The sequence below is a fragment of the Pristis pectinata genome, chromosome 2, assembly GCF_009764475.1.
Source record: "Pristis pectinata isolate sPriPec2 chromosome 2, sPriPec2.1.pri, whole genome shotgun sequence".
Taxonomy (NCBI): Eukaryota; Metazoa; Chordata; class Chondrichthyes; order Rhinopristiformes; family Pristidae; genus Pristis; species Pristis pectinata.
In genome coordinates, this window is record NC_067406.1 from 96,132,504 (window position 1) to 96,156,827 (window position 24,324).

At 45.1% G+C, this 24,324-nt stretch overlaps 1 protein-coding gene across 1 annotated transcript in view; it reads right to left on the reverse strand.

Moving 5' to 3' along the window:
• Positions 1 to 1,303: 1,303 nt before the first annotated feature.
• Positions 1,304 to 24,324, reverse strand: part of rbm46 (RNA binding motif protein 46) — a 100,218-nt gene continuing 77,197 nt past the window's right edge. Inside the window, exons 4-5 of the mRNA XM_052039444.1 lie at positions 12,599 to 13,393; positions 1,304 to 1,579 (exon numbers count right to left, since the gene is read on the reverse strand). Coding sequence (XP_051895404.1) covers positions 1,377 to 1,579; positions 12,599 to 13,393 — 998 coding nt within the window. The 3' untranslated portion in view covers positions 1,304 to 1,376. The remainder of the gene's footprint in view (positions 1,580 to 12,598; positions 13,394 to 24,324) is intronic.

The following is a 24,324-nucleotide window of genomic DNA, read 5'->3' on the forward strand; positions in this document are numbered from 1 at the left end:
GTAATCTATCCAGCATCTAAACTACTTTCTTTGATGACAGCTGAAATGCATCTTCTTCAGTAAAGATTGAGTACAAGCTATTCCTGAGTAACCAACAGGTTCCATTTTCACGGATGCCTATTAGTCGATTTTGTCAATAAGTTGGAAAATACACAAAAATCACTCGATATGGTAACCTACCTCCACAGTACTGTAATGAATGGCATCAAAAGCACAAGAGACTGATAAGAAAGAACAAATACTCAAAGTGGAGAGGGAGAGGAAACTAGTTCTGCCATTCATGGGCAGCACGGTTGCGTAGCGGTTAGCGCGACGCTATTACAGCGCCAGTAATCGGGGTTCAATTCCCGTCGCTGTCTGTAAGGAGTTTGTACGTTCTCCCGTGTCTGCGTGGGTTTCCTCCCACATTGCAAAGACATACGGGTAGTTTAATTTGGGTTTAAAATGGGTGCCATGACTCGTTGGGCCAGAAGGGCCTGTTACCACGCTGTAAATAAAATTCGAAAAAGAATTAAAAAAAAAAGAATGAACATATGTATGTACATCGGATTTCTGAATATAATAATATAATGGGAGCTCATTTGTAGATACAGGTGTCCGTAAGTCAGGCATTTGTAACCCAGGGATGGCCTGTACCTGAACAATGCCCTATGCCTATGTAGGTTTTTGGTTTCTGGTCCTCATTAGTCAATTCATCTCTTCTCATTTGAAAAAAGAATCAAAACAGGAAAAATTTTGCTGATGTTTAATTGAACACATGATTGCAACAGATTAACTCATACAATATAAATAACTAGAACATGCAGACATGGGAAAAACAAGAAAAATCACAGTTTAACAATTTGAACCAGTGGGCGTAATTTAACCTAACTCTTTGGGTGGGCAACCCAGAACAGTTGTGGCAGAGCACTGCTTTTCTACGTCATCTGATGTTAATTTCCATTGATACAATGGTGAGTTAAAACTGATGGTGTGTTACAGCAGTGCTGTGCCCAACACTGTCAGATTCCTTGTGGATGGGTTAGGTGTAAAGTAACCCCAGTGAGGTATGAAACACTGCAACATGAAAGGAAAACACAGCATTGCTGTAGCTATAAATCCTAACAGTCTTAATTTTGTTGCATCAATAACTCTCTAAGTAATGTGGAGTAAGATAACTGAAGGACAACAGACTTGGATCTCAAATGTGATGAATCATGCCAAATTCACCAACAGTGTTCAGAAGTCTTTAACAAGAACATATAAACAATTTGATGAAGCTTTTATACACAAAAGAATTACACATTAGTGCCTCAATAAATTTCATAGTATAACAACTGAACACAAACATTTTAGAAAGCTAACTTGCATTTCCCCAAAAAACCTTTTACAATACGTTAGAAGAAAGAGCCATGACTAGAAACATACAGGCGTTGTCCAATATGATTATTGTTGCCAAGTGGTAGTGTTGTTGACAACGGATAGCTAGGATAAGAATAAGGTCTAGATGTGTACTGAAGCAAACTAGATGCAGAGGTTTGGAGAGGTGCACCAACTTGAGATAAACTATTGACTGAGTTAGTCCGACGCAAACTGTAGTCTGTAAATACAGAAACATGCACATTATTTTACTAAAAGTATATAATGATAGATCTTCTTTCAACTAACAAATTGTATATTGAAATCTGAGAGTTATGGCTTTCAGCGACAAGCTATTAATTTTTGTTCATGAGGACAATTATTTCATAACCTTTTCACAGAATTACAATATTATTTTATTCAAAAGCATGTCTAAAAGATTTTAAAATACTTATTATCACACCAAGTCGTTTTGTAGAAAGACATCTTTCTAGTCTCAAGATAATATAAATTTCATCTTTATTTATTTCATTCTGAAACAACACTCATCTACAATTTATGGACATATCAGAGAATCTGGGTCACCAAGTTTGAGATGCATTATAAATCAAGGCTATCCATACTTTTTTTTTGCTTTAACTTCTCCAGATTTTATTTCTAACTTCTTACCCTACTTTTTCAAAATAAGATCAGACTTTATTGTTTCTTTCCACTTTTCTTCCCTCATCACCCATTAAGAGATTAACTTTATCTTTTGTTGCTTATGCTAAACATAAACATAAACAGTATTGGTTCTGTATTGTTTCCTATTCTAAAATTTCTCTGATTTCATTGAATTTCAAATGTGGAATACAACGTGCAGCTACTAATTTAGCACAAGCAACCAAAAATGTTTCACCCCGCCAAAACATTAATCCACAACCTCATCATCCAGAAATTCAATTTTAAAATGCTCTCCAAGCTGACAGTTGCACCTTCAGAAATTGCATATCATTCAGGGTATCAGTCTATGTCCCACCTTATTCTTGATGTTAAACTGCTAAGATCCCTCCATATCAGAAAAACCTATTTAACTTATCTTTAGGCATGTCTTTGCATATAATTTATGTGTTAAGTTGTCCCCCTCTTCTTGCTCAGCTAATTCAGCCTCTTTTCTGCCTTACCCTCCCTCAAACTGCTACAAAAGGCATGCACCAAGTAAATTTGTTGAGCTTCTTTGATAGCTTCATTTTTTAACATCTGGAAAGATATGCTGCACAAGGCATGTGGCAACAAGACCACATCCATATTCCACTGTAAGTCATGCGATCATATTACAGAATTATTACAGTAGAGAAGGAGGCCATTTGGGCAATTAGTCCATGTCTATTCCTACCAGAGTATCAGTTCCATTCCCAAGCTCTCTTCCCACTGTCCTGAAAATAATTCTTCTTCAACTGCCTATCCCATGAATTCTATTTCCACCATTGCTACAGTTCTACATTACTATCTTTTTACGTTTTCTCTGCATCTTTTGGGCAAATTTTTCAATCTGTATTCATTTGTAATGAACCACAGAATCACATAAAATTTGCAACCCAGAAGGAGGGTGTGTTAGTATCCGTCAACCTAATCCCATCTTCTAACCCTTCTAAAGAAGTGTCAAGGCACTTCTTAAATGTAATGAAGAATTCTGCCTTTACCAACTTTTAAGACAGTGACTTTCAGACTCCTATCGTTCTCTAGTTAAAAAAAGAATCCTCATCTCCTGTCCAATTCTTCCATAAATTATTTAGATCTATGCCTCCTGGTTTTTAATACCTGAACCAAGGGAAATACGTTCTTCCTATTTACTCTATCTAGGCTCCTCACCTTTTATATATCTTAATTCAGTGTCCCCTTATATATATTGATTTTATATATCTCAATAACTGTCCTCTAGCCTTCCAAAACAATTCTGGCCTATCCAATTTTTCCCCATAGCTAAAATTTTCCCATTGTGACAACCTCCTCATAAATTTCCTCTGTGCTATTTCCATGGCAATCTCATCTTTTCTGTAATATATTTCCCAGAACTGTACACAATATAAATATGAATTTAAAGTGGCAGGGCAAGTGGTTAAAAATACAGGATCTTGACCTTTATAAATAAAGACATGGAGTGCAAGACCAGGGAGGCATGAAAGACCATTATAAAATATTGGTTCAGCTGTACATGGATTGTGTCCAGTTCTGGGTACCTTCTGAAAACTTTACAGAAGGTTCAAAAGAGATATACTAAAATGAATCCCACAATGAGGGACTTTAGTTTTGCAGATAGACAAGTAAAGGCAATGAAAATAATGAAGGGTACAGACAGAATGGATAGAAAGAAAATATCACCATATGCAGAAGGTTCAGGAACCAGGATATGTAGAGTAAAGGTGACTGGCAAAAATAAAACAAAAGTTACAGGAAGAAAAACGTTTTTAAGCAGCTGGTGGTTTGGTTCTGGAATGCATTAACAGCGGTTGTAATGGAGGCAGATCCATAGTCATTGAGTTGAACAGCATGGAAATAGGCCCTTGGTCACTGTGTCTGTGCCAACCATCATGTACCCATTTACACAAATCATAAGCTAATCCCATTTTATTCTCCCCACATTCCCATCCTCTCTCCCCAGATTCTACCATTCATCCATACATCATGGGGAGTCTACAGTGGCCAATTAACCTACCAAACTGCATGCCTTCAGCAATGTGAAAGAAAACTAGAGCATCCAGAGAAAATACATGTTGCCATGGGCAGAATGTGCAAACTCCACACAGGACCTGAGGTCAAGATCAACCTGGGTCACTGGAGCTAAGAGGCAGCAGCTGCACTAGCTGCATCACTGTACTGCCCTGAATATATCAAAGGAAGAAATTTGTAGGACTATAGGAAGAGGACAGGGAATGGCTAGCTGGACTGGTCTTGCATGAAGCCAATGTAGACTTGACAGACTGACTCCATCCATAAAATATCTGTTGTATGATTCTGTGCCTAACAAACGTTGTTTACAACTCCAGCATAATTTCCTTTGTCTTACATTCTATGCCTTGGTTAAAAAAGAAAAACACCCTGTTTAGATTTTTCATCACCTTATCTACAGTAAATAGGAGGATGTTGACAAGTCACAGAGCCATACAGCATGGAAATGAGCCCTTTGGCCCGACTGGTCCATGCCGACCAAGATTCCCATTTGCCCGCATTTGGCTCATATCCCTTAAACCTTTCCTATCCGTGCACCTGTCCAAGTACCTTCTAAATGTTGTTAATGTATCTGACTCAACCACTTCCTCTGGCAGTGCGAAGGAACAGGGAGTGCATGACCACAGATTTGAGCAGTTGGTGTTTAGGCTCTGAGGATGATTTAGTGTTAAGTCACCAACTCGAGTCCACTTTTGACAAATCACTGGAGTAAAACTGCCTTAACCTGATTTCAAATTTACTATTTTGTCTTTCTCATTATCTTATCAAAACCCATTGTGATGTTTTACAAATCTATCATATTACCCTCAACCTTTTTCATGCAGAAGAAAACAAGCTAACCTTCTCCAGGCTAATGGACTAGCTGAAAATGCTGTAAAGTACTCAGCAAGTTAGGCAGCATCCATGGAAAGAGAAACAGAGTCAATGTTTCAGGTTGATGAACTTTCATCAGAATCTTCTCGCTGTTTCACTTAAAATATGCTGGATGATTCCAAAGGACTGCAGATGCTGGAATCTAGATGGAAAAACAAGATGCTGGAGGAACTCAGCAGGTCAGGCAGCATCCGTGGAGAAAAGCAGATGGTCATCATTTTGGGTCAGGACCCTTCTTCAGGACTGAAGATAGGAAAAAGGGAAGTCCAATATATTGGGGGAGAAACAGAGCAGTTATAGGGGGACAAAAGAGGGCAGGCAGGGTAGGCACAAGGTGATGATAGGTAGATGCAGGTAAGAGATAGTGATAGGCAGATCTGGGGGAGGAGGGGAGAGCATATCCACCAGGGGATGGGTCAAAGGTATGGAGCAAGCACCCCATGGGGGGAGGGGAGGAGAGGAAAGGGAAATAGACAGTTCCTCCGGTTCCCCCTCCTCTACTCACCTGGACACCTCTGCTCCTGCCAGATACCACTCTCTGCTCCTCTCACCCCCTTCCTCCCTGGGGCCTCCCTCTCTTCAGGCTTCTCCTTCTGGTGCCTCTGCTCCGTTTCTTCCCCCATCTACCTCTAATTCTGCACCCCACCTTGCATCTCCTCCAGACCACTCCCAACCCCCCTTATCCCCCCTCTACCCTGACCTCTCTTCCTGCTCCCCCTCTTGTTGTCTCCTCTCTATCCACCTCCTATCCTTCAGCCCACTCATTATCACTATGCCACTCCCAACCTCTGTCTCCCCTTTCCTCTCACCAGCCCAGCTCCTCTACCTCCCCCCCACCCCCATCCTTCCTCCTTTGGCCCCAACTCCAATGCCTGCCAGGACTTTACCATCCCCCTCGACCATCCCCTCTCTGAGGCTGAGCAGTCTGTTCTCAGCAAAGGCCTCACCTTTGTACCTCTGTGCCCCCACCTCAACAAATTATGAGCCTGTCATGATGCCGGGCTCTTTATCCGCTGCCTCCACCTCCGTGCCTTCTTCTTCGGTAAGGAGTCCTCTTCCCCTTCCGGTGACATGTTCTCCCGCCTCCAGCCCTCTTCTTCCACCTGGACTTGCCCACCGGGCCTGTTACCTTCCCTGGACCTATTCATAGCTAACTTTCGGCATGACATCAGCCACCTTGATTTTTCCGCTCCCCTCACTCACTCTAACCTCACCCCTTCTGAAAGCTCTGCTCTCCACACCCTCCGCACCAACCCTGATGTAGTCATCAAACCAGCCAACAAAGGTGGTACCGTGATAGTCTGGCACACTGACCTCGACCTTGCAGAGGCCAGATGGCAACTCTTAGACACTTCCTTCCACCTACACCTGGACCATGACCCCACCGACGACCACCAGGACATAATCTCCTGCGCCATCACTGACCTCATCACCTCGGGAGATCTCCACCCCCCATCATGCCACAGCTACTAACATGATAGTCCCACAACCTAGGACTGCCTGCTTCTATCTTCTCCCCAAAATCCACAAGAAGGACTGTCCCGGCAGACCTATTGACTGTGTGCTCTTGCCCTACTGATCTTGTACCTGGACACTATTCTGTCCTTCCTGGTCTAATCCCTTCCCACCTACATCTGTGACACCTCACATGCTCTCCAACTCTTCCATAACTTTAAGTTCTCTGGCCTGCACAACCTTATCTTCACCATGGATGTCCAGTCCCTATATACCTCCGTTCACCATCATGACGGCCTCACCGCCCTGCGCTTCTTTCTTGACCAGAGACAGAACCAGTTCCCTTCTACTAACATTCTCCTCCGCCTAGCTTAACTTGTCCTCACCTGAAACAACTTCTCTTTTGATTCCTCTCACTTTCTATAGACTAAGGCATAGACATGGGCCCCAGCTATGCCTGCCTTTTTGTTGGCTACGTTGAACAGTCTCTGTTCCAAGCCAACTCTGGCCCCAATCCTCAACTCTTTTTCAGCTATATTGATGACTGCATTGGTGCCACCTCTTGCACCCAATGCAGAGCTTGACAGTTTCATAAATTTCGCCACTAATTTTCACCTGGCTCTCCAATTCACTTCAACTATCTCTGTTACTTCTCTCTCCTTCTCGATCTCTCCATCTCAGGAGATTCATTATACACCGACATCTTCTACAACCCACTGACACTCACAGTTACCTTGATTATAGCTCCTCTCACCCTGTCTCTTGCAAGGATGCTATCTCTTTCTCTCAATTTCTCCACCTTCGCCGCATCTGCTCCCACGATGAGGCTTTCCACTCCAGGATATCAGAGATGTCCAACTTCGTGGAGATAGTGACTGTAACTCCTTGACCTTTACCATAGCCTTGGAGAAGGATAGGAGCAGACGATATGGGAAAGTATTTAACTGGGGGAGGGGGAGTTATGATGCTATCAGGCAGGAACTTGGGACCGTAAATTGGGAACAGATGTTCTTGGGGAAGTGCACAACAGAAATGTGGAGGTTGTTTAGGGAGTACTTGCATGGGCTTCTGGATAGGTTTGTCTCATTGAAGCAGGGTAAGGATAGTAGAGTGAAGGAACCGTGGTTGACAAGAGACGTAGAATATCTTGTTAAGAGGAAGAAAGAAAATTACCAAAGGTTTAGAAAGCATGGATCAGACAGGGCACTGGAGAGTTACAAGGTAGCCTGGAGGGAACTTAGGAATGGACTTAAGAGAGCTAGAAGGGGGCAAGAGAAGGCCTTGGCGAGTAAAATTAAGGAAAACCCCAAGGTGTTCTGCATGTATGTGAAGAATGGGAGGATGACTAGAGTGAGGGTAGGACTGATCAGGAATAAAAGAGGAAACATGTGCCTTGAGTCAGAAGAGGTAGGGGAGGTCCTTAATGAATACTTTGCTTCAGTATTCACCTAAGAGAGAGACACTGATGTTTGTGAGGATGGTGTATGACAGACTGATATGCTAGGGCATGTCGACGTGAGGGAAGAGGATGTGCTGGAAGTTTTGAAAAATATTAGGATAGATAAGTCACCGGGGCCGGACAGGATATATCCAAGGTTATTACGGGAAGCAAGGGAAGAGATTGCTGCACCTTTGGCAATGATCTTTGTGTCCTCACTGGCAACAGGAGTAGTGCCAGATGATTGGAGGGTGGCAAATGTTGTTCCTTTGTTTAAGAAAGCGAGTAGGGATAACCCTGAGAATTATAGACGAGTGAGTCTTACTTCAGTGGTGGGCAAATTACTGGAGAAGATTCTTAGAGACAGGATTTATGGGCATTTGGAGAAACATAGGTTGATGAGGGACAGTCAGCATGGCTTTGTGTGGAGCAGGTTGTGCCTCACAAGCCTGATTGAATTGTTTGAGGATGTAACAAAGCACATCGATGAAGGTAGAGCAGTGGATGTGGTGTACATGGATTTTAGTAAGGTGTTTGATAAAGTTCCTCATGGAAGGCTCATTCAGAAAGTCAGGAGGCATGGGATCCAGGGAAACTTGGCTGTGTGGATTCAGAATTGAGTGGTCCATAGAAGACAGTGGATGGTGGTAGATGGAGCGTATTCTGCCTGGAGATTGGTGACCAGTGGTGTTCCACAGGATAGTGGTGTTGCAGACAGTGTAGAAGGTTGCTGTAGCTTACAACATGATATTGATAGAATGCAGACCTGGGCTGAGAAGTGGCAGATGGAGTTCAACCTGGAAAAGTGTGAAGTGATGTACTTCGGGATATCGAATTTGAAGGCACAATACAAGTTTAATGGCAGGACTCTTAACAGTGTGGAGGAACAGAGGGATCTTGGGGTCCACGTCCATAGATCCCTCAAAGTTGCCGCACAGGTTGACAGGGTTGTTAAGGCGGCGTTTGGTGTGTTGGCCTTCATTATTCAGGGTACTGAGTTCAAGAGCCGCAAGGTAACGTTGCAGCTCTATAGAACTCTGGTTATACCACACTTGGAGTATTGTGTTCAGTTCTGGTTGCCTCATTATAGGAAGGATGTGGAAGCTTTAGAAAGGGTGCAGAGGAGATTTACCAGAATGCTGCCTGGATTGGAGAGCATGTCTTATGAGGATAGGTCGAGTGACTTAGGGCTTTTCTCTTTGGAGAGAAGGAAGATGAAAGGTGACTTGATAGAGGTGTACAAGATGGTAAGAAGCATAGATCGAGTGGACAGTCAGAGACTTTTTCCCAGGGCGAAAATGGCTAACATGAGGGGGCATAATTAAGGTGATTGGAAGAATATATAAGCGGGATGTTAGAGGTAAGTTTTTTTTACACAGAGAGTGGTGGGTGTGTGAAACGCACTGCCGGCCGAGGTTGTGGTGGGCAGATACGTTAGGGACATTTAAGAGACTCTTAGATAGCCACATGAATGATAGAGAAATGGAGGGCTATGTGGGAGGTAAGGGTTAGATAGATATTAGAGCAGGATAAAATGTCTGCACAACATCTTGGGCCAAAGGGCCTGTACTATGTAATGTAATGTTCTATGTTCTTCACTAACTGTGGCTTCCCTCATACTGTGGTTGAGAGAGCTCGCACTTGCATCTCTGCCATTTCCCGCACCTCTGCTCTCACCCCCACTCCTCCCAGACCCAACAGGGATAGGGTCCCTCTTGTCCTCATATTTCATCCCACCAGCTACGTATCCAGCACATCTTTATCCGCCATCTCCAATGGGACTGCACCATCTTCCCCCTTCCCACCCCATTCAGCCTTTCATAGGGACTGCCCTTGCCATGACTCCCCAGTTCACTCCTCCCTCCCCACCCATCCCGCTCCCACCCCAGGATCTTCCCATTGTCTCCACCATAGGTGTAACACCTGCATCTACACCATCTCCTCCACCTCCATCCAGGGACCCAAACAGTCCTTTCAGGTGAGGCAGAGATTTTCCTGCACCTCCCCTAATATCATCTACTGCAATCAGTGCTCCACGTGTGGCCTCCTCTACATTGGTGAGACCTAACATAGACTAGGTGACCGATTCATAGAACACCTACACTCTGTCTGTAACTGCGGTCTGCATCTCCCCATTTGCCAATCACTTCAACTCCCCCTCCCAGTCCATCACTGATATGTCAGTCTTCGGCCTCTTCCACTGCCGGGAGAAGTCCAAACGCAAACTGGAAGAACAACACTTTATTTTCTGTCTTGGGACCTTGCAGGCTAATGGGATGAGCATCAAATTCTCCCACTTTAACTAAACCAACCACGCCCCCCCACCTTGCCTCTTCTTTTCTTCTCTTTCCTAGCCTATCTCTCTTTTTTCTCCTCACCATTTTTCTTCTCTCTTCCCTTTTCCTCTCCTCCCCTCCTCCCATGCCGCCTGCCTCCATAACTTTGAACTATCCCCCGTTGAATTTGCTCTCCCCTTCTCCCCCGCATCTGCCTATCACTCCACCTCACCTCTTTTGTCTATCTATCACTGCTCTGGTTTTCCCCTCCATATATTGGACTTCCCCTTTTCCTATCTTCAGTCCTGAAGAAGGGTCCTGACCTGAAATGTTGACCGTCTACTTTTCTCCACGGATGCTGCCTGACTTGCTGAGTTCCTCCAGCATCAGCATATTTTAAGGACTCTTTCCACATCCTCATACCCTTCCAAAAGTTAGGTGAGCAGACTTGGGTGCAATGCTTCAGCTGAAGTCTAACTAATATCGTGTTGGTTCAATGTAACTTCCTCACTTCTGTATTTGATGGATCTCAAGATCCCATGCATTTTACAAGCACTCATTCAATATACCCTGCCACTTTCAGGGTTTGATACAATACAGGCAGGTCCCACTGTTCCTACACACCTTTCAGAACTGTGCTATTTAAACTGTATTGTCTCCTGTTGCACTTTTTGGACTTGGAAAATATAGCTTTCACTTCATTGTCGCGGGGTCAAAATCCTGGAACAGTATCTTTCTCAAAATCCTGGAATCGTTCTTCACGGGAACAGCTTCACCTCACAGACCACAACAATTTAAGGAATGAACTTATCAACAGATTCTCATGGATAATTAGACACAGGAAGTAAATGCTAACCTTGACATAAAAATCCATATCTGCAGTTCAGAGATCAGATTTTTTCATGGATGTTTCCCCAAATGCCTAAAGTAACTTGCAGAAGATCCACACAAAATGGCTTTATGCTGTTTTTTTTTAAAGATCTTTGTGCATGTTGGTGCAGATTAATTTTTCACCAACAATTTTAAAATTCAACTTTATATGCCCCCCTATTACCTCTCTATTACCCCCCTTGTTTTTCAATTTTCCCTTTTGCTGTTCTTGACACCATTATACAAATGAGAAATAATTAGTTTAAACTGTCACGTAAAGTATACCTGCAGCAAATCCTTGAAAATATTGTATATGAGAAATACACTGCCAAAGTCTTTACTGAATCAGTGGACTTTCAGTAGGAAGTCTACTTTGATCATCATTCCTGACAGAGCACAAGAATTCTGCTGTTTCTTCTTAAATGTGTCTGTTTCTGTTTGTCTTACCCCCCCAAAATGTCTTGCAGTCAAGAAATAGTTGTAATAAAAAATGAAAAGCAAAATGTCTGTAGATGTTAGAAATAACTCTTGATGTAGTTCCCATTCCAACATGGCTAGATTCAAATAACATAGTAAAAGCTGTTTCTTGGTATTGAAACCAGAACAAAAGCTGTTGTTTCCTTATGTTGCTCCCTTCAATTTGATCCTACATCAGAGGCAGAACTTTGGAAAATGGATAATGTCTTCTCAATTGCTTGGAAATTTGTGATCTTTGGTGAAAAAGTTATATTCAAACAACCTAGCGAACAATAATCTAGACCAGCTAGAATTTAATGGGAAAAACATGTCAAACCATTATCTAGTCACTTAGAACCTCGAGCAGCAGATTCCTGGGATACAATTGAACAATTCAACAATACCGCTTTAAAGAAGCGATATCCCAGAATAATATGATTAGATCTGTTCAAACTGGGGAAGCCTCATTATAAGTTAAGATTCTTTATGTCCATGAAATTTTTTTGGCCCTCTAAACAACTGCAGTATGACCCTAATTCTAGTCACCACATCTTTGAAAGGATGCAGTGGTCCAAAGGCGATTCCAGAGATGTTGGATTTCAGTTACAAGGTTACACTGAATGTGGTGTTCCCCTAGGAACAAGGAAGGCTCAGAGGAGATCTGATCAAGACTTATGAGATTATGACAGATTTGAGTAACTAGGGAGCTGCACTTCTCATTAATGGTTCATTCAAAAGCCAGTAGATTCAGATTTAAAGTAATCAGCAAAAGATACAGGGAGAAAAATATGCAGAGTGACCATGATCCATTTGAGAGGTTGGTGGAAAAGGAATCAGGGCTTTTAAAAGGGAATTGGATAAGCACTAGAAGGAAAGTAATTTTCATGGCTATAGGGTAGAAGAAGCAGAGGAATAGGACCAAAAGTAACTCCTCTCTTAAGGAGCCAGTATAGATTCAGTGGGCTGTAGCGAATTCAAGATTAAGTGCAGGTTCATTCGAATGGAAGCTGTAATCTGCAGAAACACTAATTCCTACTGCATCCCACAAGTTACAACAAATAGAGCACAGGACTTCTGTACTTCTGTTAAAAACTGCCTTAATTATAAAATGCAAATATAAGTTACCATTTATTAATTTTGTTCATTTTAACATCACAGAGCCAGGAATAATAAAAATACTTACCTAAATGTGTTAATGCATATTGTGCTGCTAGCTCCTTGGCATCTTCCAGCATTGTGCAGAGTTTATCAGGCATAAAATGGCTCAGTGTACCTTGTGAACTGTTTGCAAGGGATGGAATAACTACCTTATAAACAAGCAGCTGTTTCCCATCTTGACTTGTAGTAGAGTATAAGTAGTATTCTGGTGGTGCCCAGTTATTTTTGTTGCAGTAATACTCCAAGTGTGTAACTGAGGATTGAAAATGACTTGGCTTTAAGGAATAAATACTCAAAGGCGTTAACTTTATCCCTGGAAAAAGAGGATATGTGCACCTCTCCAATTCAGGTGATAATGGACTGTGATGACCATTCAAACGTGCTGTTAAGCTTGGAGATCTTCCTGGGGTTTTAGGTCCTCCATCTTCTTTGTTTGTAAATGTCAGACGCTGACTTTCACCATTAAGACTGACTTGACTACCTTGAGTGTATTTCCAAGACCCATCTTTATTAACTGGCTTTGCAAGGGTAACTTCAATGCCAGCACCATCTATACACTTCCCATTCATAATATTCATCGCCGCAACTGCATCATCTCTGTCAAAGAAGTGCACAAATGCATAGTCTCTGAGTTTTTTCACACGTTCAACTGCTCCAGGTTTGATTTTGTTAAACTCCATCTTGATAGTTTCCTCTGTTGTAGATATCATCAGGTTTCGCACATAAAGAACCTTAACTTTTTGCATAGTTTCCTCATCAACTTCTTTTTCAGGGTCTGCCCAATCCACCTGAATAGTATGTCCCCACAACTGAAAAGTACCTGAAAATTTTTCAAAAGCAAGATGAACATAAATTTATGTTAATTATTAAAGTACTTATAATCATAATCAGGTTTATTATCACTGTCTCATATGACGCGAAATTTGTTGTTTTGCAGCAGCAATACAGTGCAAAGACATAAAATTACTATAAATTACAAAATAAATAAATAGTGCAAAAAAAAATGAGGTGGTGTTCATGGATTTATGGACGGTTCAGAAATCTGATGGCGGAGGGGAAGATTTTACACAATATGTTGCATTATTCATGTGCAGCAAATCAAAATGAAATCTGGTCAAATTAATTATATAGAGATGATATGACATTATCAAATTACAGCAAAACACAGTGCTAAGCAAGAGATACAAACATAAACAACCAAGATTAAATTACATCAACTTATATAATATTGTACATTTTGGACAAAAAAATACATAAGGCCAAAATTCCTGCAGCGATACCACTATAGAATTGCGGCAGAGCAGAACCTGTGACTGACAGATCCTGGAAATAGAATTTTAGCATTAGGTAAGTAACTGATTAATGAACAGAAAAATTGGTGGAGTTGTAGATAGTTAAAAAGGTTGTCTCAGAATACAGCAGGAAATAGATCAGCTGTAAAGTTGGGCAGAGCAGTGACAGAACGAATTTAATTCAGACAAATGAGGAAATGAACTTTGGGAAGTCAAATTCCGGTAGACATATAGAGTAAGTGGCAGGGATCTTAGGAGCATTAATGTACAAAGAAACCTTTGGGTGCATGTCCGCATTTCACTGGAAGTTGCAATAGGGGTGGATAGGGTAGTGAAAAAGGCATTTGGTATGTTTGCCTTAATAGACTGAGGCACTGAGTACAAGAGATGTTGCAGCTGTACAAAACATTGGTTAGACTGCATTTGGGGTATCGTGTACATTTCTGGTCCCCACACTATAGGAAGGATGTGCTAGAGAGAGAGTGCAGAAGAGATTCACTAGAATGTTCCATGGAATGGAGGGTTGTAGTTATAAGGACTGATGGATAGGCTGGGTTTATTCTCACTGGGGTGTAGGAGGCTGAGGTGTGACCATATGGAGGTTTGTAAAATTATGAGAAGCATAGATAGGATAGGTAGAGTCTTTTTCCCAGGACAGGTCAGTCTAGAACTGGAGGGCACAGGTTTGAGGAAAGAGGGGAGAAATTTAAAGGAGATCTGAGGGGTACATTTTTCACAGATGGTGGTGGTTATCTGGAATGTGCTGCAATAAGAAGTAGAGAATAGAACAGAGAACAGTGCAGCACAAGGACAGAAGCTTTGGCCCATGATTCTGCAACAACCATGATGCCAATATAAATTAATCTCAAGTGCCTGCACAAAGTCCATATCCCTCTGTTCCTTGCGTGTTCATCTGTCTAAATGCTTCTTAAATGTTGTTACTGTAGAGGCTAGCTACACACATCGAAATGAAGACACAGAGTCGATGGTTTGAAGTCAGAAGTCGAATGAATGACAGGGGCGCGATGCGCCTTTAATACTTGAAAGCTTCCCGCGCTACAGTTCCCACGCTGACATCACGCGCGGGTCACCTGACCTTCCCGCGCATGGGCTTTCCTAGCCCGACGATGGAGAAGAAGGAGGGCCCCACGCCATCTTGGATCGGGGCCTCCGACGACATTTGCGATGTCGGGAGCCGGTTCGATGCCAGTGCGGTGAGTCGCCACATAACTCCCCCCAAGAACCGGCGATACCGTCGCGAAAACCAGAATTAAATAAACTATGACTTGGGTGGCCTGCTCCTGCGTCGCGCTTGCTGGACTACCACGGGTTGGCCCAAGTCTAAATGAGCCGGCAATGAGCCAGTCAATTGTAAAAACCTCCTTGTGTCCCCCAATGTCCAGCACGAACGTAGAGCCATTGTTCTTGACGACCCGGAATGGCCCTTCGTATGGCCGCTGCAGTGGTGTTCGGTGCGCGCCCCTCCTGACAAAGACAAACTTACAGTCTCAGAGGGAAGTTGGCGTACATGTCGGGGCCTGTCTGTGTCGCGAGGTGGGTATCGGGGCCAGGTTTCCAAGCCGCTCGCGCAGCCGGTCGAGCGTCACAGCAGGTTCTTCCTCTGGCCCCCGAGGGGCTGGTAGGAACTCGCCCGGGACGACTAAGGGCGTTCTGTAGGCCATCTCCGCGGATGAGGCATGCAGGTCCTCTTTTGGCGCAGTGCGTATCCCCAGCAGGACCCAGGGGAGTTTGTCCACCCAGTTGGGCTCCTTTAAGGTGGGCCATGAGTGCCGACTTCAGGTGTCGATGGAACCTCTCCACCGGCCCATTAGATTGCAGATGATAGGCGGTGGTGAGGTGGATCCGGAAACCCACAAGTCGGCGACGGCAGACCACAGGCTGCAGGTGAATTGAGCTCCCCTGTCTGAAGTGATATGTGCCGGAACACCGAAACCGGCCACCCAAGTTGACAAAAGGGCCCGTGCGCAGGACTGGGTGGAGGTGTCTGCGAGGGGAATGGCTTCAGGCCAGTGGGTAAAACGGTCGACAATCATGAGGAGGTACCACGCTCCTCGGGAGACTGGGAGGGGGCCAACCAGGTCGACATGGATATGGTCGAACCTCTGGCGGGTGGGTTAAAAGTCCTGCAGGGGGGCTTTGACATGCTGCTGTACTTTCGAGGTTTGGCAGTGTGTGCAGGACTGGGCCCATTCGGAAACCTGTTTACGCAGGCCATGCCAGACGAACTTGTCGGACACCATCTGGACAGTAGTCCGGATGGATGGGTGTGCGAAGCCGTGGATAGACTCAAACACCCGTTGACGCCAGGCAGCTGGGATGATGGGGCGGGGTCTACCTGTGGAGATATCGCAGAGCAGGGTGCGCTCACCGCGGCCTACCAGTAGGTCTTGCAGTTGCAGGCCCGGAGCTGTGGTGCAATAGCTGGGCATCTCCATGTCCGTTCGCTGTGCCTCTGCCAAGGCGCCGAAATCCACCCCCTGGGACAAAACTTGAATGGTGGGCCGTGACAGTGCATCCATGACCACGTTCTCTTTCACAGACAGATGGCGGACGTCAGTGGTGTACTCTGAGATGAACAACAAGTGCCGCTACTGCCGTGCTGACCAGGGATCTGAGACCTTGTTGAAAGCAAAGGTCAACGGCTTGTGATCGGTGAAAGTTGTAAACGGCCTGCCCTCTAACAAGTATCGTAAGTGTCTGATGACCAGGTACAATGCCAACAGCTCGCGGTCGAAGGTGCTATATTTGAGCTCTGGTGGTCGAAGGTGTCTGCTGAAGAACGCCAGCGGTTGCCATCGCCCTTCGATGAGCTGCTCTAGAATGCCTCCGACCGCTGTGCTGAAAGCGTCGACCGTGAGGGCAGTCGGGACGTCCGTACGAGGATGCACCAACATGACCGCATCCACCAAGGCCTGCTTGGTTTTGATGAATGCGGTGTGAACGGGTGCATGATGCGGGTCGCAGATGGTATGAACCGGTGATAAAAGTTTACCTTACCGACGAATTCCTGCAGGCCCTTGATAGAGGTGGGTCTAGCGAAATGGCAGATGGCGTCAACCTTTGCAGGCAGGAAACGACGGCCGGAACACCTGTCCCACACATGCAAGAGGCTATCCGATGGCCCAGGAAATCAATTGTCTCAAGCTCGAACTGGCATTTGGCTGGGTTGATGGTCAGGCCGAAATCCCTCAGGCGAGAAAAAAGTTGGCGGAGGTGCGTGAGATGTTCCTGGCGGCTGCTGCTGGCGATCAAGATGTCGTCGAGGTATATGAAGACGAAGTCAAGGTCGCGCCCGACCGCGTCCATCAGTCATTGGAAGGACTGAGCAGCGTTCTTGAAGCCAAAGGGCATCCAGAAGAATTCAAAGAGGCTGAAAGGTGTGATCAGCGCCGTCTTTGGAATGTCGTCTGGATGCACAGGGATCTGGTGATAACCGCGGACGAGGTCAACCTTGGAAAAAATGGACCACGCGTGCAGGTTGGCAGGGAAGTCCTGAATATGCGGCACGGGGTACCGGTCTGGGGTAGTTATGTCGTTCAGGCGTCAGTAATCGCCGCAGGGTCGCCAGCCTCTGGCTGCCTTGGGGACCATGTGTAGCGGAGAGGCCCATGGGCTGTCCGACCTGTGGATGATCCCCAACTCCTCCATCGTTTTGAATTCCTCCTTCGCGAGGCGGAACTTGTCTGGGGGTAGCTGTCGGGCGTGGGCGTGGAGGGGAGGGCCTTGGGTGGGGATGTGATGCTGGACGCCGTGCTTGGGCAAGGTGGTGGAGAACTGGGGCGTTAGTACAGGCGGGAACTCTGCCAGGACCCTGGCGAACTTGTTGGTCAACATGGTGATGAAGTCGAGGTGTGGGGCTGGTAGCTTGGCCTCACCCAACAAGAACGTTTGGAAGGTCCTGGCATGTACCAAACACTTACCCCGCAGGTCAACCAGCAGACTGTTGGTGCGAAGGAAGTCTTCCCCGAGGAGTGGTTGCGCAACAGCAGCCAGGGTGAATTTCCAAGTAAAGTTGCAGGTGCCGAACTGGAGGTGCACCAAACGGGTGCCAAAGGTCCTGATGGCACTGCTGTTGGCGGCTCTGAGGGCGGGTCCTGGTGTGCAGTTGCGAGTCTCGTGGCTGTTGGGAGGCATGACGCTGACTTCGGCTCCGGTATCCACCAGGAAATGACAGCCGGAACACCTGTCCCACACATGCAAGAGGCTATCCGGGTGGCCAGCCGCCATAGCCATCAGTGGCGGCTGGCTCTGGCATTTCCCAGAAACCTGCATGGTGGCCGGCACCTGCGGGTGTCTGCGCTCCACCGCTGGTGGTAGAAACACCATTGGTTGGTCGGTGTCTCAGACCTGGTGGCAGGTGGGGTGCGTTCGATTGTCGGGTCTGGCCTGCTGGGCCACTGGGTACGTGGTGTGGCAACATGCTCGACGGACACTTCGCTCCCCTTTTTCGCCCACCAAAGGACATCCGCCCGGCAGCCACCTTCCGGGGGTCGCTGAAATCGGCATCTGCCAGGAACAGGTGAATGTCGTCGGGTAACTGCTCCAGAAAGCCCTGCTCAAACATCAGGCAGGGTTTGTGGCTGGCTGCCAGGGCCAACATCTCGTTCATGAGCGCAGAGGGGGGTCTGTCACCCAACCCATCGGGGTGGAGGAGGCGGGAGAGGCCAGAAGTCTCAAGGAGGGTCTTGAACTTATCGTACTTCTCCTCCTCCGGGGGCACCTGGATGAAGTCTTCGACCTGGGTTGCGGTGTCTTGGTCGAGGGCGCTCACCATGTAGTAATACTTGGTGTCGTCCCTGGTGATCTGGCGAATCTGGAACTGGGCCTCAGCCTGGTCGAACCAGACACGAGGCCTGAGGGTCCAGAAGGTGGGCAGTTTTGTGGGTACCTCTTGTTGTGCAGACATCGAGGGTCCAAAAACGTTTGGGCCCATCGGGGTCACCAATGTAGCGGCTAGCTACACACTACGAAATGAAGACACAGAGTCGATGGTTTGAAGTCAGAAGTCGAATGAATGACAGGGGCGCGGTGCACCTTTAATACTCGAAAGCTTCCTGCGCCACAGTTCCTGCGCTGATGTCACGCGCAGGTCACCTGACCTTCGCGTGCGCGGGCTTTCCTAGCCCGACGATGGAGAAGAAGGAGGGCCCCGTGCCATCTTGGATCGGGGCCTCCGATGACGTTCGCGATGTCAGGAGCCAGTTCGATGCCGGTGCGGTGAGTCACCACATTACCATATCCGCCTCTACCACTGCCCCTGGTAGCGTGATCCAGGCACCTACCACCTTTTTAACTTTCCTCCTCTTATCTTAAGGAGGAAGGTAAGAGGAAGGAGGAAGGGGTTAGATAGTCTTAGGAGTGGTTTGAAGGTCAGCACAACATGGTGGGCCAAAGGGCCTGTATTGTGCTGTATTGTTCTATGGTTCTATGGCTCTTTAAATCTATGCCATTTCTATGTCTGTACATGACATTTTTATCCTGGAAAAAGACTAACCATCGACCCTATTAATGCCAATTATTACTTGCTAGAGGCTGCTGCAATTAGAACATTCAAAAGGCATTTGGACAGGTATTAGGTAGGAAAGGGCCTAATGCAGGGAAATGGGATTAGTGTAGAGAGGCATCACGGTTGACGTAGATGAGGTGGGCCAAAAGTGCCTGTTGCTGTGCTGTATGAATCTATGATTCTTAAAAAAAGGTCATCTGCACCATTTACAAAACTACACTGTGTTTATTCTGCTTTGTGACCTTTGTGTCATAAAGTCAATATGTTACTGATCAGAAAGATTAAAAAAAATTACTGGAAATGCCAATTATTGCTATGGAAATTAACTCATTAATAGATCAATGGCAAAATAACTGGGCACAAAAATTAATTACCCTCTTGCTTTCTAATTCAATTGTATAAATGCAGAACCTGATTCCGCATCATTCTTCTTACCCAAAGTGAGAATTATGATCCATGCTCACCAAACGTAAACTATGTGGGGAGGCATTTAAAACCGCCCAGGCCATATCTAAAAAGTCTCATTTTCTTTTCGCAGGTTCTGATTTCAATGGGCAGGTGAAGGGAAAGCACAGTAGTTCTTTCTTTAAATATGCAGATTAATTTCTGATGTCACCATCAGGGTCTGACTGGTACTTTCACCACAATTCCATTAAGAGAACATTACAGGCCAACTTTGTGAAAAGAATATAAAAGGCACAAATTGGCTTTCCAACAATTCTGACATTCCTTTGGAAGCTTGTCATATGATTTCCCAATTGAAAGACCTTATTGAACAATTAGAAATAGAAATCTCCCCGAATAGTTCCAAAGATTGTTGGAATTATGGACAGTAGAATACAGATCAGTTGCAGATATGGGTGGAGAAATGCAAATGGAGCTTAATCTGAGCAAGTTTGAGGTGTTGCACTTTGGGAGGTCAAATGTCAGGGCATTTGATACAGTTTTACAGCTAAATGTATACAGTTAATGGCAGGACCCTTAATAGCACTAATGTGCCAAAGGATCTTGAAGTTCAAGTCCATAGCTCACTGAAAGTGGCCTTGTAAGTTGTAAGTGGTGGTAAAGAAGGCATACGGCTTCTTTGCCTTCATTGGTCAGGGCATTGAGTATAAGAGTAAGGAAGTTATGTTGCAATTATATAAAACTTTGGTTAAGCCACATTTGGAGTATTGTGTGTAATTCTGTCACCCCATTACAGGAAGGATGAGAAGGGTCTGGAAAGGGTACAGAAGAGGTTTACCAGGATGCTGCCTGGAAAAATGGGATTGAGCAAAAGGAGAGGTTGGACAAACTTGTGTCTTTTTCTCTGGAATGTCAGAGGCTGAGAGAGGGCCTGATAGCAGTTTGTAAAATCATGACAGACAGAGAGGGGAGACAGTCAAAATCTTTTGTCCAGGGTAGAAATGTCAAACACTGGAGGGCATGCATTTATGATGAGGGGGGAAAATTTAAAGGACATGTGCGGGGCTGGTTTTTTTACACTGGAGAGTGGTGGTTGCCTGGAATGGGCTGCCAGGGTAGTGGTGGAAGCAGATACAATAGTGGTATCTAAGAGGCTTTTAGATAGAAACATGAATATGCAGGGAATACAATCATAGAGTTATACAGCATGGAAAGAGGCCCTTCAGCCTAAGTGGTCCATGCTGACCAAGATGCCCCATCCAAGCTACTCCCATTTGCCAGCGTTTGGTCCACAACCTTCTAAATCTTTCCAATCCATGTACCTGATCAACTGTCTTTTAAAAGTTGTTATTGTACCTGCCTCAACCACTTCCTCTTCAGCTGATTCCACATAGATACCACCCTTTGTGTAAAAAAAGTTGCCTCTGAAGTTCCCCTTAAATTGTTTTCCTCTCACCTTAACCTATGCCCTCTAGTTCTTCATTCCCAAACTTTGGGAAAAAGACTGAGTGCATTTGTCCTGTCTATGCCCTTTGAGACTTTATACACCTCTAAAAGATCACCTCTCAGTCTCCTGCGTGCTAAGGAATAAAGTCCTAGCCTGTCCAACCTCTCCCTATAACTCAGTCTGTCAAGATCCGGCAGCATCCTTGTAAATCTTCTCTGCGCTCTTTCCTATAGCAGGGCAACCACAAGTACGGCCTCAGCAGCATCCTGAATGGAGGGATATGGATCATGTACAGACAGAAGAGAGTTAGTTTAATTCGGCATCATGTTTGACGTAGACCACGTAGGCCAAGGGCCTATTCCTGTGCTATACTGATCTATGTATTCTATGAATAAGAAAACAATTGGCTTTTAATGTTTGAATGGCCCCATGGAAAATGCTTCGTAGTGGAGGGCTGTTATTCAGATAGAGGCTGTGACCAGTGGTGTGCTGCAGGGATTGGTGCTGGGTACAATGTTGTCTGCCATCTATGTTAACGATTTTGATGAGAATGTAGTTGAAAGGGTTAGTAAATCTGCAGGTGACACTAAAATTGGTGGTATAGTGGACAGTGAAGAATCTAAGATTAAAACACTGTCCAGATCAACTGGGAAAGTGTGCCAAAGAATAGCAGTTGGAATTTAACTCAGACAAGTGTGAAGTGTTGAATTTTGGTAGGTTAAACCAGTACAGGGCATACACAGTAAATGGCGGGGCCCTGGAGAGTGTTGTAGAACAGACAGACCCAGGGGTACAAGTACATAGTTCCCCAAAAATGGAGACACAGGTAGACAGCATGGTGAAAAAGGCGCTTGACATGCTTGACTTCATCAATCAGGGCATTGAGTACAAGAAGTGGCACGTCATGTTACAACTGTATAAGACGTTGGTACTTGGAGTATTGTGTGCAGTTCTGGTTGCCTAGCTATAGGATGTCATTAAATGGGAAAAAGCACAGAAAAGATTCACAAGGATGCTAGCGAAACTGGAGGACTTGAGATATAAGGAGAGACTGGACAGGCTTGAACTGTTTTCCCTGGAGAGTAGAAGGCTGAGGGGTGACTTTATAGAAGAAATCATGAGCGGTATAGATAAGGTGAATAGTCACAGCCATTTTCCCAGGGTAGGTGAATCTATAACCAAAGGGCATAGATTTAAGGTGGGAGGGGAAAAATTTAAAGGGACATGAGGGGCAAGTTTTTTACACAGAGGGTGGTGGGTTTATAGAATGAGCTGCTAGTGGAAGTGGTAGAGGTGGGTACAATTACAATGTTTAAAAGACATTTAGACAGGTACATGGATAGGAAAGATTTAGCGGGATATAGGCCAAATGCAGGCAAATGGTACTAGCTCAGGTAGACAACTTGGTCAGCATGAATAAGTTGGGCCAAAGGGCCTGTTTTCATGCTGTATAACTCTATGAGGTTATGAATGTATGTTTTTGAATATGAATACACAAAACTAGAATGCAAAAACATTTTAAAACTGCTAAAGTACATTAATTAAAATTAAATTAAATTACAATACTCAATTAATTCACAAAACTGTACATTAGGTAAAGTGGTAATTTTCACCAAAATACTTTGAGCAGAGCAGGGTAACAAAAGGGACACTGATATATTTTTAATTATTTATTGTTTACAGGGGAGGCTTTTAGGTTTCTAGTTAAAGCAGATAAACAATACAGGCAGTCTCCAGGATATGGCAGGGTTTCGTTCCTGAGAATTGTTTGTAACCTAAACTGTTCGTAAGTTAGAAATGAACATTTTGGAGTGGCCATTTTTGGGAGTGGCCATGTTTGAGCTGTAAGTGCCATGGTTGAGAATAAGTGCTGAGGATTTGGTTCAGGAAACTTCAGTAAGAGAAGGCTGAGCAGGTAAGGTTTTCCTTAGAATTATTTCCCCTGTTAGAGTAGCTGCGACTGCAATTAGGGCAGTGGAATGCTCCTCCTGCAGGATGTGGAAGATCACGGAGAGTGCCAGTGTCCCTGATCACTTCACCTGTCAGAAGTGTGCCCAACGGCAGCTCCTGACTGACCACGTGAAGGAACTGGAACTGAAGCTGGACGTACTGTACTTAGGGTCGTCTGGGATGCTGACAGCATCGTTGACAAGAGTTTCAGCGAGGTGGTCATACCAAAGGCACAGGCAGAAGATAGTTGGGTGGCCGCCAGGAAAGTTAAAGTGAGAGACAGACAGTGCAAGATTCCCCTGTGGCCATTCCTCTCAGCAACAGTATACTGCTGTGGGGGATGACCTATGAGGGCACAGCTGCAGCAGCCAGGTCAATGGCATTGTGGCTGGCTCTGAGGCTCAGCAGGGAAGATAGTTAGGGGACAGACAGGAGATTCTGTGGATGCAAAAGAGACGTTCTGGTGTGTTGCCTCCCATGCCAGGGTCGAGGATGTCTCAGAGCAGCTTCAGAACATTCTCAAGAGCAGCCAGAGGTCATGGTGCACATTGGCACCAACAACATAGGTAGAAAGGGGTAAAGAGATCCTGAGCAGTCAGTATAGAGAACTAGGAAAGAGGCTTAAAAGCAGCACCTCAAAGGTAGAAATTTCTGGATTTTTCCCTGTGTCACGTGCTAATCAGGGCAGGAATAGAAAGTCAGAGCAGATGAATGTGTGGCTGAGGAACTGGTGCGGGGGCACGGTTTCAGGTTCTTGGATCATTGGAACCTCCTTTGGGGCAGGGGTGACCTGTATAAGAGGGACAGGTTGCACCTTAACTGGAGGGGAACCAATACCCTGGCTGGGAGGGTCATCAGTGCTACTTGGGAGGGTTTAAACTAGTCTGGCAGGAGGTTGGGAACTGGAGCACCAGGTCAGAAAGTGAAGGGATTGAGAATAAGGTTGATGTCATTACTAGTAAGTATCTTGTCTTATAAGTCTGTAAGGAAGAACAGACGAGAGCAAGTGAATAGACACAATGGGATGGACAGGTTGAAATGTGTTTATTTTAATGCCAGGAGTATTAAGTGCAAGGGTGATGAACTTAGAGCATAGATCAAAAAATGGAACTATGATGTTGTGGCCATAA